Source organism: Cavia porcellus, unplaced genomic scaffold, assembly GCF_034190915.1.
Source record: "Cavia porcellus strain 051 isolate PalLab524CR breed Dunkin Hartley unplaced genomic scaffold, mCavPor4.1 scaffold_16, whole genome shotgun sequence".
Taxonomy (NCBI): Eukaryota; Metazoa; Chordata; class Mammalia; order Rodentia; family Caviidae; genus Cavia; species Cavia porcellus.
The window spans coordinates 51,206,394-51,223,389 of record NW_026947499.1 but is presented as its reverse complement, the minus strand read 5'-3'; the positions used below and the strand labels follow the sequence as shown (position 1 = coordinate 51,223,389).

The 16,996-nt window shown below is 44.6% G+C and overlaps 1 protein-coding gene across 2 annotated transcripts in view; it reads left to right on the top strand.

Moving 5' to 3' along the window:
* The first annotated feature begins 3,034 nt into the window (after nt 1-3,034).
* Nucleotides 3,035-16,996, top strand: part of Gga2 (golgi associated, gamma adaptin ear containing, ARF binding protein 2) — a 46,406-nt gene continuing 32,444 nt past the window's right edge. The window contains exons 1-5 of one of the 2 annotated variants that reach the window (XM_003477814.5): nt 3,035-3,250; nt 10,962-11,046; nt 13,152-13,227; nt 14,574-14,672; nt 16,278-16,401. In XM_003477814.5, coding sequence (XP_003477862.1) covers nt 3,151-3,250; nt 10,962-11,046; nt 13,152-13,227; nt 14,574-14,672; nt 16,278-16,401 — 484 coding nt within the window. In that variant the 5' untranslated portion in view covers nt 3,035-3,150. Of the gene's footprint in view, nt 3,251-4,288; nt 4,448-10,961; nt 11,047-13,151; nt 13,228-14,556; nt 14,673-16,277; nt 16,402-16,996 lie in introns of those variants that run through there. The other variant, XM_063226663.1, reaches the window with a different exon arrangement.

Below are 16,996 nucleotides of genomic sequence, written 5' to 3'. Positions count from 1 at the left end.
TCATCATTCACCAATCAGAGAGTCCAGTGGAATGATATTTAATTCATGTCTATCAATCATGACACAACGAAAAGGGCTTTAGCTGGCCACACAAAGAATCACTGGTCCAAAAAAAAAAAAAAAAAAAAAAAAGAAAAAAATCATTGGTCCCAGGTACAGACAGTTCCTCAGGCCACCAGCCCTTACATGGTTTCAAAGTAATATGGCTTTCTGCCATCAATTTTTTATTTTTGTTTTTATTTAGTAATTCCTGGGCAACCCACTTGGGACCCCTTCTGTTTCTCTCTTGGACAGAAGCTTGCTTTCTCTCAATAAATACATTCTCTTAAAAATAAAAGTAATTCCTTATTTCCTAGCACTATAAAAATGAGGGTGTACCATCTACATTTCTTGCCCAAGTCTATTTGTCTAGTCTCGGCTCCTTTTGAAAAATGGTGTTGGAAACTAAGGTCTGGACCTGAAATGGTAATGGTAAGAGTGTATCTATAACCTTTGCTATTCAGGAGGCTGAGACAAGAGGATCACAAATTCAAGGCCAGTGTAGGCTATTTGGCAAGAACTTGTCTCAAAATTTGAAAGGCTAGGGATGTAGCTCAGTGGTAGAGTGATACTGGATTCAATTACCAACACAGGAAAAGCAAAACAAAGGAGAATCTAAAGAACAGTTTATAAATCAAGAATACTAGAATAGATATGCAAATAGAAATAAAACTTTCTTTCCTCATAGGAAGAGGGTTGTATGTTCCCAGGACAGTATTAATTTGCATAATCTATGGATAAAAATAATTTTCCATTGCTGTCAGTTATCTATAGTTTACAGAGATATAAAATTATTTCCAAAAGGAAGAGTGCTGTAGACAGCACAAAATTTCAGTAAAGTACAGAATTTCCCCTACATGGAAGATACTATGGACTGATCATCCTGTATCCAAACTAATCTGTTGAAACCCTAACCCCAAGTGTGACCAATCTACTTAGAGGTAGGTCCTTTGGGATGTGACTAGGTTTAGATGAGGTCCTGATGGTATGGTTTCTGCGATGAGATTACTGTTCTTTTTTTTTTTTTTTTTTTTTTTTTTTAAATCGGTACCTGGGATCGAACTCATGACTGCCTGCTTGCAAGGCAGGTGCTTATGCTGCTGAGCTAAGTCTCCAGCCCTGAGATTAATGTTCTAAAAAAAGAAAGGGACCAGAGGGATCCCTTCTACCTCTCTACCAAGTCAGAATACAGCAAGACATTAGGACACCTCCTGTCCAGAAGCACCCTCACCAGGAACCAATCTGCTGGCATTTTGACCTTGGACTTCCCAGCCTCTAGAACCAAGAGAGAAATGTCAGATTTTAAAGACACTTTGTGTATGGTAGTTTGTGATAGCTTGAGTTGACTAAGACAAATAACAATTGTGAAAAGTGTAGGATAGAGCCTGGCACCAATTAGCAGTCTGGTCACTTGTCATTCAGCACAGTTTTGTAATTTCCAGTATCAGAAGGTAGTCAGTAGTCTGTCAGATAGGGATGTGTGTGACTAGTCCTGTGTGTGTGGTAACAGAAGTGGAACCCTGAACATTTGCACTAAGCAGCATTTCCTATTCCTTTTAATTTTTTATTTTGAGACAGGGTCTAAATTGTCCAGGTTGCGCTCAAACTTACATAATCTTACTTCTTCAGCTTCTTGAAGAGCTGGAATTTGTAGCTGTGAAGTACCACACTAGGAATTGTCCTTTTAAATTTTGTGTTTTTGGAGGTACTGATTGGTCTGAAGTCCGATAGGTCCCTCTTAATGCTTCCACTATTCATTCGTTGATTCAACAAATACTTATGAGGTCTGGTGTGCTATTAAAGGCGTTAGGAATTAAGGGACCTGCTTAGGTTAGTCTTAGCACATTATAAATTGATAATTGACAGCCATGCAAATTCATTGTCTGTAGATATGCAAATTAATTCTGTCTGTTGGTGGAAATTTGTACATTTGTTTCAACAATCCTTTATTCCATATAAATTTGTCCTTTGATTTCTCTTGTGGATAGATATGGGGCTGGGGTAGATATAGTTAGTTTCTCGCAATGTAGGTCAGGCTGGTGTTGAACTCTTGTAACCCACGCCGGCCTCCAACTCGCCATGATCCTCCTTCCTCAGCCTCCCAAATGCTGGGATTACGGGCATGCCATCTATGCCAGCTATCTTGTGGACAGATCAAAACATTTACTTGAGGGGGCTGGGGATTTAGCCCAGCGGCATAAGCACCTGCCTTGCAAGCAGGCGGTCGTGAGTTTGATCCTTGGTACCGATAAAAATGAAAAAGACAACAAAAACAAAAACATTTACATGGCTTCTGGATTTAAAGAGTTAAATATTCAACACGTGTTTATTTAGTTGTGCAAGAGAATCATGAACTGATTTGGGGGAAAAGTATCGTTTCACAAAATAAGCGGGCTTCTGGTAAGTTTACGGTATGATGCATTACAGAAAAAACAATATGGAGGGAAGTTGCGAATGTTTTTTTTTTTTTTTTTTTTTTAAATCGGTACCAGGGATCGAACTCACGACCACCTGCTTGCAAGGCAAGTGTTTATGCCGCTGAGTTAAATCCCCAGCCCCCGCTTTTTTTTTTTTAATGGTCTCCCTACGTAGTCCAACTCACAGGGATCCTCTTGCCTCAGCCTCACGAGTGCAAAGATTACACTTGCGCCCAGCAAGAATGATTCTTTTTAATTTCTTCTTTTTCTTTTTATCGGTACCAGGGATCGAACCCACGACTGCCTGTTTGCAAGGCAGGCGCTTATGCCGCTGAACTAAATCCCTAGCCCCGCAACAATGATTCTTTAGCTGCAATTTAGATTTAATTGAGCGGCCTATACTTATCTCAATTTCTCAAACAAGAAGTGAACTCAAACTTTGCTAAATTAATTTAATTCGCCCAGGCTTTGCCACTGGTTTTGGGTAACAAGATCAGGTCAGCCAGAGTAAACTTTCCGCCTCTGGGCGGCGCGAAGGCGGGGCCTGAGATGGGCGTGTCCTCGCTGGCCCCGCCCCGGGATACGTGCCAGCGCGCGCCTGCCGCGTCGGCATCCCCGGAGCGCAGCAGGCCGCGGCTGCTGCAGCTAGAATCTGAGGCCGCTGTTGCTACAGTGGCGCGGCGGGGTGGGGCAGATGGCTGCGACCGCGGTGGCTGCAGGAACCGGGGCCTCGGCGGGGTCCGAGTCGTCTGAGGGTCCCCCGGGGTCGGCGGCAGCGCTGGAGCTGTGGCTCAGTGAGTATCCGGAGCGCCCCTCGGCGCATGCCCGGAGCTGCACGTGAGGCCGCTCTTCCCGCCGCCAGGGAGCTTTTCCCCTGCGGCGGGCCGGGCGGGGGCTGGGCAAGCCGCGGGGGAAGACCGCCGCACTGAGAGTCTCGGAGAGGAACCCAGGGAGTCCGCCGGGCCTGCGGAGCCCAGCCTGGGTGCTCTGCTCCGCATCCGCGCAGCGCACGGTCATTGCTAACAGTTGAGGTGCTAACGATTAGCGAGCTCTTTTTGTGCCGAGCACTGTGCTGAAAGCATTTCAGCCATTGTTAGCATAGATGGCTTTCGTGGTTAACCCCCTCGGAGAAAAGGGGATGTTGAGGCTAAAGGAGACCATGTCGTTGCAGGATACGCAGCCTCTTCGTTACGGTTTTTGGTCAGAGTCTCTTTGACTGCTTCCCTGGACGTCATATTAAGCCTTTATGTGTGTTTACTCTATCCAGACTTACTGGGCTTCACTGGAGAAGAGTCAAGGGAGTTCGTAATTGTCCCTCATTTATCGTTGAGGGATCGATTCTCAAAGGGAGTAACGAATACGCTTCTTGCATTGAGCTTTGCTAGTTGCTCAGGATTCTTGCTCCAAAAACATTTTGTAATTGGGTATTGGCCGACCACCCTTGTTAGCAGGAGCTGGGGGAGGGGCGTTTATTTAGCTGGTAGAAGTTGGTTTATTTACCTGGGGGATGTCACAGTGGACCTAGGGTTCAAAGGGGACAATGGAGGTGACCGCATTCCGGGCAAAGGAAGCTGCATGGGCAAAAGCCAAGGACAGGACTCCGTGAGGTTAGTCTGCTGGATTGCAAAGCCTAAAGGAATCTGGAAAGGTGGCTGCATGCTTATTTGTTAATTGGGGTAAGCCCATCCAGGACCTTTATAGAAGTGAGGGATATTAGGAATTGAATCCAAGACTTGCATTGAGCTATATCCCCAGCTCTTTATTTTTTATTTTGAGGCAAGGTATTACATGCTAAGTTGCCCAGACTGGGCTTGAACTTGCTGCTCTCCTGCTTCTACCTCCCAGAATGCTGGGATCACTGATCCATCAAAGATTTTGCATACTACGAAAGGAAGCTTAAATTTTATCCGGTGGAAGGGAAACAGTTGTGGAGTTTTGCAAGATCGTCTGTGAACTAGTAAAAGGCATCACCTGCTGCCTTTGGTGAATTGGTAAGAGACCTGAGCCTTCAGAGGGGATGTAGATACAAAGCTTTTTTTGACTATGCTTAAGGGCTGCACTAGGACCAAGGCCATTGCCTTGGTCCACTCCCTTGTCAGATATCCCCAGCAGCCTTGATGCTTTGAAATGGAGACCAAAGACAAAGAGGAATGAACGTGGATGAGTCCCTACAGGCTTGGGTCATGGCTGTTGCCAATGCTACAACCTCTCCTGTGAGGAGGAGCGGGGTTAGGAAGGTACTGCTGAGTTGTGGAGTTTGAAGTGCTTGCAACACAGGTAGAAGACGTGATCCACAGGCAGATTGTTCCAAGGAACAGTAGGCGCCAGAGGTGTAGTGTGGGATCTTGATTTATTGGCAGTGAGCTTACCCAGGGGTGCAGTGCTTGTGAAGAACGGGGGTTTGGAAATGGAACTTGGGGAGCCCCACCATTTACAAGGCCAAGGGCAAGGGTGGGGAGGGGGTACCAAAGGAAGGATGTAATTGGTAGTGTTGTTGCATAAAAATGGAGTCGAATATGGAAGGAGTCTCTTTGTGAACTCTGGGCCTTGTGCATGCTAGGCAGGCACTCTACCACCGAGCTACATCCCCAGCCTGAAGGAGTGATTTTGAATTTGGTAAATTTGAAAGGTAGTTAGAGGTCTTCAGGTTCAGTGGTGGAGACAGGGTAATTTGGGAGGCTGTTGAAGAGGCAGTGGAGCATAGACTGGCGTTGAGGGCCAGCTACAGTGGGGTGTGTGTTAGGTTGGGTAGGAAAACAAGTAGTAGCAGCTGACCTAACAGGACAGAAGCAGTGTCTGGAATCCAGACTGCCCAAGCAGAGGGGAGCTCCAGGTTTTTGGGTCAGTGTGCCAAAGTTCCTGGATGTTCTGTTTTTCAGGGAGATCTGGAACCTCCATATATTTATGTCAGATTTCTTAGGCTTTTAAAAGTTGGCAGCACTTGACAGTATAATTTATCTGGTGGAAGTCAGGCAGAATAAATCTGTGAGGACGACGTGGCAGGCAAATGCTTTTTTTTTTTTTTTTTTTTTTTTGTATCAGAGATAGAACCCATGATATTGCACTTGCCAGGCCAGGTGCTTGTGCCACTGAGCTAATCCTCTGGCCCCAGACAAATGATTTTTTAAAAAATATGGTTCTTCTATGTGAAAGGGAGGAGATGGAGTAGGTAGGTCAGATTTAGAAATAAAGGGGAATGGTCTCTCTTCAATTTTAGGTCTGTGTTCCATCCTTAGTAGAGGGACTTGAGATCCTAATGGTGTCCAGAGCCAGAGCAGGAAAGGGTGACTTAGCCTTACTGGGAGAAAAGGCACCTTTTGTTTGAGTATCTGGGGAAGCAGATAAAGATGACTGCACAGGCAAACTAGTTTGTCATTGCCTGAGGGGGAAGTTCATGAATAGCTGGTAAGAGAAGCAAAAGGAAGCTTACCTGGACTCCAGAGGAGGATTTTTGTCAACCTCTATACCACTGGCATTTTAGGCCTGGTGGTTCTGGGTTGTGGTGGACCTGTACATTACAGGACATTTAACCACATCCCTGGACCCTACCAACTAGTTACAAATAACAAGCCTTCCCTTCCCAGTCCTTGGGATCAGAATGTCTCTGGACACTGTCAGATTTCCTTAGGGGTATGAGGAGCACCTCTACTTGCCACCCTACCTCATCCCACCCTACGATCTTCTGAGAACTGTAGTGTTGTCTGGAGACCAGAAATGTGTACTGCAGTGGCACACAACTATAATCTCAGCCTTCTGGGAGGCTGAGGCAGGAGAATTACAAATTCTAACTCAGACTGGGCAACGTGGTTATTTATTTATTTATTTATTTATCTTTCCAACTTTGTCATTAAGTGAGTCCTTGTTTCAAAAAATAAGGGCTGGGAATGTGCTTAGTGTGAAAGTCCTGGATTCAGTTTGTAGTACCACCTCCAAAAATATGCATTGCAGTCTCTGTGGCTGTGTGTTTTGTGTTTCTTCGGGGCCTAGGAACAGAGAAAGTGAGTTGTGGTCTAAACTAGATTTGTTGAGGGTGGGGTAGTACAGGAGAGAGGAGGAAGGACTCATGTAGGGCTAGGCCAGGAGTGAAGGGAGATGCCTGTGAGGAACCTGCTTGAAGAGTCACTCTAAATGGAGTCATTAATAGATCTTGCCTCAGCCAGCAAAGCAATGTGTTTTGTTGTTGTCTTTTGTTTTTGTACTGGGGGAACCCAGGATTTTGTACTGCTACGCTCCCAGCTTTTTTATTTTTTAAAGTTTGAGGTAGAGTCTTTTATTAACTTGCCCAGGTGGGCTCAAATTTACCAGGGATTCCCAGTTTGTTTGTTTGTTTGTTTATTTATTTATTTATTTATTTATTGTCTTTTTGAGACAGAGTCTCACTATGTGGTTCAGGCTGGTTTTGGGCTCAATCTGTAGCCCAGGCTGGTCTCGAATTTGCAACAATCTGCCTGCCTCAGCCTTCCAAATGCTGGGATTATAGGAGTGGGTCACCCTTAGGGTTCTTGGGAGATCAAAGGTATTAATACATATGTCCTGTCCTCTCTTCCTTTCAGCCTTGCCGTTATTCTTCCCAGCCCCACTTTTATTGCTCTTTTGGGGATCTGGAGAGGTCTAGGATAGCACCCTTTGAGGGCTGAGTTCTCTATATTCTGTCTTAGGTAGGATGTTCATGTCAAGGTGGCTTTTTGCTTGTATGAGTGGAGTCCTGGCTGTTGGCCTTGGGTGGAAGGGCTTGCATGCAGTCTGCACTGCCAAGCGATTGAATTAGTTCCCCAGGGTGATGGCTTCCCCAGCCTCGGGGCTTCCCTGCCTAGCACATACTGTGCTGCTGCCAGAGTCCTGACCCTGGTGGTTGGTTGGCAGCTGGTGTAAGATGATTCGGCTTCTGAATTAGTCACTCTTGGATGAGCCGTTTCATTCACAGCTGAAGGTCTCAGCTGTTTCCTTAACACCTTTGACCCTGCAGCAGTCTTGAAATGAACTGCTTTTATTAAGGCAAACACATGGCAGTAGTGTTATTTCTTGACACCCCTTGTCCCACCAAATGGTGACTCTGTACATGGAACCTGGAATGGCCATTCTCAGTGCTTGTACAGGCTCAGAATCGTCAGTGGAAGAATCTGTGAAGTTTCTCCCTGTGGAGTTTCAGAACCTACGCTACTCAGTGGTTCTAAATGGTGTCAGACCTGGACAGTTTCTATGATTCTTTTTTTTTTTTTTTTTTTTTTTTTTTTTTTTTTTTTTATCGGTACCGGGAATTGAACTCACGACCGCCTGCTTGCAAGGCAGATGCTTATGCTGCTGAGCTAAATCCTCAGCCCCAGTTTCTATGATCTTATCAGACCTAGCTGCTGGTTCTGTTGGGGGTCTTTTTGTCTGGAGCTTCCTGGGGCCTGTGAGATAGTTGGTCAGCAGGGATTATGTATTTGGAAGGAGACCCAGTTCAGAACTGAAATAGTCATTTTCTCCTGGCAGTAATAGGTTCAACCAGTTGGTGAAACACCATATAGCAAAAAATGAAATATTCTTTCATTCAGTAGTTGTCTGTACCAGTACTGTTTTAGGTGCTAGGGCATAAGGAGGTGAATGAGACAGTCTTGGTGGTGTTTGTAACTTCCCTAAAAAATAGTCAAACTCATCCTGAGGAGAGGCCCTGCCCTGCCTTTGTTGAGGAGCTAAAGACTTCATGGAAGAGCAATTAAAACTTTAGGGGCTTGCAGGCAGACAGACACTGGATTGAATTTTTGTTGCTACCATTTTCTTGTTTTATGGATGGGCATGTTTCATCTGTAAAGTGGTGAGATGATAGTTTTCAATGCCTGTTGTTCTGCACTCGGAGACATGGTGCTGGGTCCAATGGCAACCAGAGAAAGAAAAGTACAAAAAGAAATAAAAATAGAAAAACAGCAGCTGTTATTAATCTTTTGGGCCATGACAACCTTGAGTGAATCCTGCTTATAATAAGACCTAGCAAATAAGAAACTGTCTTACATTTTATAGATCATTTTGCTGTTTTTCCTTGGCTAAGGGTTTGGTTGGTGGTGTTTTCTTTTCCACCTTGGGCAGCAGGAGAGGAGATGGAAGGCCCAGTTCTGTAAGCTTGGCCCCTGCTTGCTGTTTGCTCTCCTCTGGATCCAGTCATACTTGGAGGTCAGAATTCCCTTGGGCCGTCAGCCTTGACCTTGTAGTGAACAGAAACCAAAATGTAAATGATATAGAATAACTTTTAGGTGATTAAAACAGAACCTGAGATTCCATGCTTTAAATTTTTTTTTTTTTTTTTTTTTTTTTTTTTTTTGTCTTTTTCCTTTTTATTGGTACCGGGGATCGAACTCATGACCGCCTGCTTACAAGGCAGGTGCTTATGCCGTTGAGCTAAAGCTCCAGCCCCCACCATGCTTTAAATATTGCATCTACAGACATTTCTGACTTAACAGTATTTCAAAGTAGAATTTCAACATTGGGGTTTATTGGCATGTAACTTTATTGTAGATCAGCTCATAATTTGAGCACTGTATTTCGCATCTGTGGATAAAGCATTGTGTGAAGCACTGTAGGGGATGTATGGCTTCTGCCTTCAAGGATTTTATTTGCTTTTGACACAGTAAGGCTGATTTATACATTTTTACAGGAAAAAGCAGGGACTCTATTAAAATAATAATACTGTGAGCTGTCGTGCTAAACACTTTAGACACTATCTGCTTTAAATCACATGACAGTTCCATGAGGAAGATATTTTCCTTTGTAATTGAGTGTCAGGCTCAGAAAGTCTTAAGATCATTGTGGCTAATAAGGGTTAGAGGTGGAGAGCCCCATCACAAAAGGGGAAGGGGCAGATGAAATACCAGTTATGAGGAGGAAGACGTAACTTCTGTTTTGTGCGGATGGGAGAGAAAAAGATCAAGGACTTCTTCTTGTGACCATTGTTGTTCTTTTGGGACCTGAATAGTGAATAGGATTTTCTTTTTCTCTTTCTCTTTCTTTCTTTTTGGAGGCAAGGTTTCACTATACAGTTCAGGCTGGCCTTGAACTCACTTTGTAGCCCACACTGGCCTCGAACTGTTCCTCCTGCTTCAGGCTCCTGAGTGTTGGGATTACAGGCCTATGCTACAGTTTTGGGGCAGTGAGAAAATTGGTGATCTAGTGCCTTTGCTCCCCTTCTTCACTTTCTCTTTGCGGTTAGAATGGGATCGATAGTTCAGGTAGGTCCTGTGAATCGATTGTTGAGATTCGAGATTCCTACATGACATGAATTTAAACAGTTCCATTCTAGATTGATGATGGAGGCCTAAGAAATCAGAAGGGAGAATTCAGAGCTGGGGCAGTGGCAGGTTGGGGGAGACTTTAGAGAAGCTATGTAAATTCAGCAGAGTCTTCAAGAATGGATAGGCTTCTGAGAGGAGTGGAGTGGATATTTGGGTGAGAGGAAAACACCACTTTGAGAATTAACCTCTTAGTTCCAGATCCTGGAAGAACTGTTCCATCAGAACTAGCGTGGTCTTTCATTGGAGAGGCTGATAAGCCAGGACTGGCTGGGCATCGAGGAGTAGGAAAATGTAGGAAAGGCATGGCTGTGACCTCTTCCTCCGCTCAGTTACTGTCTTCCTGTCCCAGAGCTAAGAAACTTACAGATCACCTCCTAGATTCTGGTCTATGCCTAACACATTTCAGGGCCAGCGTAGGGAGTCCTGGCCCCAGACATGATGGAGGCACTTGTGCTCAGTCTCTGCACTAAAAATAGAGCCATTTTCAGGGCAATTTGTTAATTTTCTTGTCCAGCGAATACAGTAGTACCTTGTTCATGAACACTTCTGTTGCAGACATTTCAGTTCACAAATAAAAGCATTTGGCAAAACTTTTCTTCCATTTGCAGACTCCACACTAGGTGAAAAATACAACCGTAGTCATCTTCCCATACATCATAAAACAAATTAAGCTCAGGGTACCTGTATTCAGTAAGTATATGCTATTATGCCAGATGTGATACTTGACAGTTAGCAGTGGTGAATGATACAGAACAGGCGTGGTCCCTGTCCTTTGGCTGTCTGCTATCTGCTAGCTGATCTAATCTAAAGGTACAGTGTCACAATGGAGTGGAGAAGAATGTAAGTTTTCTGTCTTCTCTTTTTGTTTCTTCCTCTTCCTCTCTCCCTCTTCTTCTGAGACAGGGTCTTACTGTGTGACCCACACTGGCCTTAATATGTTCATGATGGAGCCATAATTCCTGTGTCTTGCTGGCAGAGAGTGGAAACTTCTGGCAGTCCATTTATGACCGTCCTATCAGGCAGTTTTTATTTTATTAGTAAAGAGATGGATAAAAGTAATTAGATCTGTTTGTAGTACCAGTGTTGTAGGATGCGCAATGGGACAATCATGAACATACACAAGTGATTCAAGACAGTAGGAACAGGTAGGGTTTGTGGTTACAGATATGCACATCATACCTGGCTCATTACTGTCTGTTTCCTATGCTTTCTTTAACTGAACAATATGTTTTGTTGATAGACAAAGCCACAGACCCAAGTGTGTCAGAACAGGATTGGTCAGCTATCCAGAACTTTTGTGAGCAGGTGAACACCGACCCCAATGGGTAAGACAACTTCACTTCTTATTCACTTAACTTTGAGGGCATGAAGGTTGAATATGGGTCTTTCTGTCTTGAAACAGTTAGGATTTTCTTTGTCATGTGTTCTCCACCCTGCCCCCCCCCCCATACCCTGCATCAGACTCATGAGCTGCTGAGCTAAATCTCCACCCACCATCTCTTTTCTCTGTTTTTTGTTGTATTGTTTTGGCTTTTTTTTTTCTTTTGGTATCAGGGATTGAGCTCAGAACCTTGTACTTGCCAAGTAGGCACTTTGCCCCTGAGCCAAGTCCTTGGTTTTTTATTGTATTTTTTGAGACAGGGTTTTAGGTATGTTAGGCTAGCTTTGGACTCAGTATATAATCCAAGTTGGTCTTGAGTTCATGTGATCCTCCTGCATCAGCCTCAAGTGCAGGGATTATGAGCATATATTGCCACAGTTTTTTTCTAAAACTAAGCCAGGTGTGGCAATGTGTGCCTATAATCCCAGCATTTAAGAGGCAGAGGCAGGAGAATCATGGTGAGTTCAGGATGAACTTGAGCTACATAGTGAATTCAAGATCATTCTGAACTGTAAGGTGAGACCCTGTCTCAAAAATGAGATAAAATTAAATTAACAATTTCATGTGGCTTTTATTTTATTTATTTATTTTTAAATTTTTTTTTTATTTAAAGAGAAAAAAGAAAGGACATAAAGCAGTAAAAGGGTACAAGTAATACAGAATTTCAAGAAAAAAAATATACAGTAAGAAATCACTCATTAATAGGTTACATATTGTCTTCTTAGAAACAGATGTCCAAATTATAAAATTAAAGCATATAAAGTGGACATTCATACAGTGATATTGGAGACAGTTCCATTCAATATCCAACAAAAGCTCAGTAATACGGTTTTCCATCCTACTCACTCAGACATACCTGTGGTTCATGTGACTTTTAAAAAGTAGTTGTTCACAACTATTTAGTATTATTAATTAATTTTTTGGGACAGGGTCTCAACTCACTATGTGGTCTATGCTAGCCTAGATTCAGGAAGATCCGCTTGTCTCAGCCTCCTGTGTGCTGGGGTTACTGGCATATACCATCTTGCTCAGCTTATATATATATATTTAAAAAATAATGTGGGGGCTGGGGATATAGCTCAATAGCACAGCAATTGCCTGCCAAGTGAGAGGTCCTAAATTTAAAACCCCCCCCCCAATGATAATATTGTAAAACTCTGTAGCTTCTGGTGGTACACACCTGTAACATCAGCGTTCTAGGAGACTGAGGCAATAAGATGCAAATTCAAGCCTAATCTGGTCAATTTAGTGACTTAGTAACTTAGTAGCTTTTCTTAAAGGGCCAAAGATGTAGTTCAATATGAAGACCTTGAGTTCAATCCCTTGTACTACCAAAAACAAGGCAAACCCCCAAAAAACAAAAACAAAAGACAAACTCTGGTGCTAAGAAGTCTGAGCGTTGCTCCTAGAATGGTGCTTGCTAGTGAAACACACCAGTGTATTCTTAATTTAAATGTAGTCTTCTATATGAGGAAGCAGGAAATGGTACAATATTTTTAAAATTTCAGGGTTTTTTTTTTGTGTGTGTGTGGTGCAGGGGATTGTACCTAAAGCCTTGCAGGTGCTCTACTACTGAGCTATCCCCCAGCCACAGGGTAGGTTTTTTTTTTTTTAATTGAAATCTATTCTGAAAACCCCTGAATAGGACCTGACCAATCGGGTCATTTACCCAGGTGTTTGACCTGTGTGGTGCTGAGTGTTGAGCTGCTCTGATGTGAACCCAAAACTGGGTAGCACTTCTTCCAGTGTTTACTGAGTGGATATCACAGGATACACAAGGTCATGCTGCTCACAGCTGGTTGCTCAGGTTGCTGAGCCATGACTACTCTGCTTGCAGATCTGGGGGAGGTGGGTGAGGGGGATGATGTGGTCCGAGTGGAGAAAGACGACCTTGTGTGCTGCAGGGGCCACAGGTGGCTGGGTGTCAGGCTGTTTGCCAGTCGCACTCCAGCCTGCTTTGAGACCCCAGCTGTGGGAAGGTAGTGACTTTAGAGAATGGTGAGTTTATTCCTCAACACCCAGCATCCAGGTCTTTTTGTTTTCCCTTAGCCCGACACATGCGCCCTGGCTGCTGGCCCACAAGATCCAGTCTCCACAAGAGAAGGAAGCTCTGTATGCCTTGACGGTGAGTCTGGCTTGCCCTCCACCTGACCTCTTCTGTTTTGGTGCTAGAAAGAGCAGAAGGGGACTTGCCCTTGCCTGAAGCCTTCGCCATGGGCATCTGAGAGGTTCACCCTCAAAGGCCTGGGATAGCAAGTTGGAGGGAATCTGTGCTAGGTGGCCCATCCCATCTCAGATCTGTTTCTAGAGAGCAGCACTGAGCTGGCCATGGGAGAAGAAGGGGGAAAGATTTATTTCCCTTTATTTCTTAGATCAGGGCTAGCAAGTTCAAGTACCCACAGGACCCCTGCACCACGTGAGGCTGCTGTGGGCTGGCACATGCTTATTTGCAAAGGCCTGAGTTTGGGCCCAATGTTGTTAGAACTTTCGCTTTTTAAGAGAATACAGAAATCAGATATTTAAGCTGGGCCTGGTGGTGCATGTCTGTAATCCCAGGACTTGGGAAGCTGAGGCAGGAGGAGGATCACCATGAGTTTGAGGCCTGCGGGAACTACATAGTGATACTTTGTCCCCTTCATCAAGATTTGTATGAATTCTATGAATATTTGAATGTTGATGGAAACACTCTGTTTTCTGGAATGAAGTGTTGACCAATTCTAGAATTGAAAATAAAGCTAGTTACAATCATTAAACTAACTAACTAACTTTCTTTCTTGGTCTTTTTTGAGACTAGGTTACCCTATACAGTTCAGGCTGGCTGTGAACCCCACTTTGTAGTTCAGGCTGTGCTCAAACTTGCAATGATCCTTTCCTGCCTCAGCCTCCCCCATGCTGGAATTATGGGGCTGCACCACCATGCCCTGTGATCTTTAAATTTATAAGGAAAAAAACTCAACTCATTTGACTTGTTAAAAAATGACAGGTGGGGCTGAGGATTTAGCTCAGCGGCATAAGCGCCTGCCTTGCAAGCAGGCAGTCGTGAGTTCGATCCCTGGTACCAATAAAAATGAAAAAGACAAAAAAAAAAAAAATGACAGGTGTCCAGAGGTGACATGGTGTAGGCTACATGTGCCTCTTGAGTGCCAGTGGGTGACTTTTAGTGGCTCAGGTCTTGAGCAGATCCACGAGATTTCTTCCTTTGAGGAGGTTGTGATTCTCAGGCCAGTTTCACCTGCCTGAGGGGTCTGGGTCTCCTTGAATTGTGGAGTAATCTCAAGTACACACAAACCCCATTGAGCTACTGGGCACAAACATGGCAGTGTTGGACAGGGGACATTGTTTTCTTGATCCTGGAACATATCTTTTCTCCCAAATGTCAGGGTCATTGTAGACTTGGGGAAAGTTAGCCATGGTTCACCAGGCACCCTGCAGCCCTCACCTCCCTTCCTCACAGGTCCCATGTCTGTGCAGGTGCTAGAGATGTGCATGAACCACTGCGGGGAGAAGTTTCATGGTGAGGTGGCCAAGTTCCGCTTCCTGAATGAGCTGATCAAGGTGTTATCGCCAAAAGTGAGTTCCTGGGTTTGGGCCTGCCTTCTGTGCTGCACCTACTCCTGACCATCAATCTCCTGTGGACTCCTATAAGCGTGCATGTGGCAGAGCCTACCTGCCTGCCTCCAGCTCATGAGAGGAGGCCTTATGTATGAGAGCCATCTCCTCTCCAAAGCCTGGGAAGGTGGCTGTGTTCATCAGCTATCCATTGCCATTCCATGGTTAGCATTTTTTCCACCTTTTCCCTTGAAAGTGGCTTGTCCTATATTTTGGGGTGTGCAGTCTAGAGGAGGTAAGGAGCTTTAGCTTAAAGGCATAGGTCTCCTGTTGGAGGTAGTGAGCAATAACTAGATATGACTGTTAATTTCACGTTGCCTCCTGCCTGGTTTTCTGCACCTAGAAAGTCGTACCTGTGTCACTCTCAGGTAGCTTGCATTGATGAAACCCTTTCTTGCTGCAAATCAGCACATTCTCTGATGTCTCCTGTGCATCCTACAGTTCACCTGGACATTACTTGGAGTTAACACATTCCTCACACCCTAGACACTGAATCAGTCTTACTAGACCACTCCTGTCTCAGGTGCCAGCCTTGAATCTCAGTGTCCTCAAACTTGCGCTTCTGCATTGCTGACTGCCAATTTAGGGATTTCCCTCCGCACCAGGTTCCATAATTCACTAGGACAACACATACATGGGAAAATGCTATGTTATTATCTTTTAAATGACACAAATGGGAGGAATACCTGAGCAAAGCTTAGTTCAGAAAAGGAAGATGTGCCTCTCGTGGATCTGAGCTTGCTACCCTCATACTTTGATGTATTTACCAGCCAGGTGTTCCTTGACTCCCTTCCTATTTGGACGACCATATCACCTGGCAGGATTGCGTCAGTCACTGGCCACGTGTGTGAACTCAGTGTCCAGTTCACATTTCTCCACGTCCCTTACTCCCGGGTCAAGGAATTAGGCTGAAGATTTTAGTTCTTCATGTGATTGTTCTTTCCATGGTGTCCCGTCCACTCCTTTGAGACTAACAAATTACCCACCATGAGTCATTAGTATGAACTCATAGTGGTCCAAAGGGCCTCCTTTGAATAACAGGACCCCCTCATCACTCAGGAAATTCTATGGTTTTGTTTTGTTTTGTTTGAGACAAGGTCTTGCTATGTAGCTCAGGCTGTCCTTGAACTCACTCTGTAGTTCAGGCTGATCTTGAAATTGTGGCAGTCTTCCTGCCTCAGCCTCCCAAGTACTGGGATTACGGGCCTGCATCACCATGCCTGGCATTCTAAGGGTCTTTGAGGCTCTGTGCTAGGAAGTGGGTTAAGGTCAGATTTTGTTGTTCCATACTTGCATCAGTCACAAAAATATAAAGAAAGAAAGAAAAAGAATATTCCCAGTGATGTAGACAAGGCTTGTATGTTTAAAGCTTTAACTTCAGCAATTACAGTGATTGCAAGGGCTGTGAGTTGGTTGCCAGATACTTTGGTCTCTAGTTGTATCCTACTTTACCTGCATTTGGAGGCCTTTTTCTCTGGGCCTTAATAGCTTCTCCTTAATGGGAGTATTGGCCAAGAGTTCTCCTAAGTCTCTTCCAGGTAATTTTTTCTCTTTTTTTACCTTCAGTACCTAGGGGCCTGGGCCACAGAAAAAGTTAAAGGAAGAATTGCTGAAATACTCTATAGCTGGACTGTGTGGTTTCCAGAAGACATCAAGATCCGAGATGCTTACCAGATGCTGAAGAAACAAGGTTTGACTGTCATCACTAATGTTGTGTTCCCTCTCAGCCCTGTGGTGTTTTCCCCCTTTTTTTATGCCTTGTGATATGTTGCATATGTGATGTGATATGTAAGATGTGCATGGTGTGGGGGACAGTAGAAACTGAGGTAAAGGGTCTTTATCCCTGGAAATAGGCGGGCCTTTCCTTCTGGTGGACAGCAGTCCAGCTGGGTTTGTACTTTGCTGCTGCTGTTCTAGCTGCCATCACTCTGCCGGACATCCGATTCCTCTCCTGTAGTGTCTTACACTTAAGTTGGGAATTGATTTGCAGAATTTTGCTTTTTTTTTTTGTCTGTTCCCTCTCACTTTGATCTGCGTCTTTTTCTGTAGTATTGCTGCCACGACGGCAGGCGGCAGTGACTTGCAGGAGGATGAGGTGGGGGCAGGGCAGGCTCCATGTGGGTTTGGTGTGATTTCTCTGGGATCCCGGCCCACTCAGAGGACGCAGTCCGTGCTCCTGTTCTAGGCCCACTCCTTTGTCTTGCTTTTTCCCTGTTCTTCCTCCAACTGCAGTGGGTTCCTCTGTGGAGGGTGCAGGGTGTGTCACCCTTCCCCCGGCAGTTTAA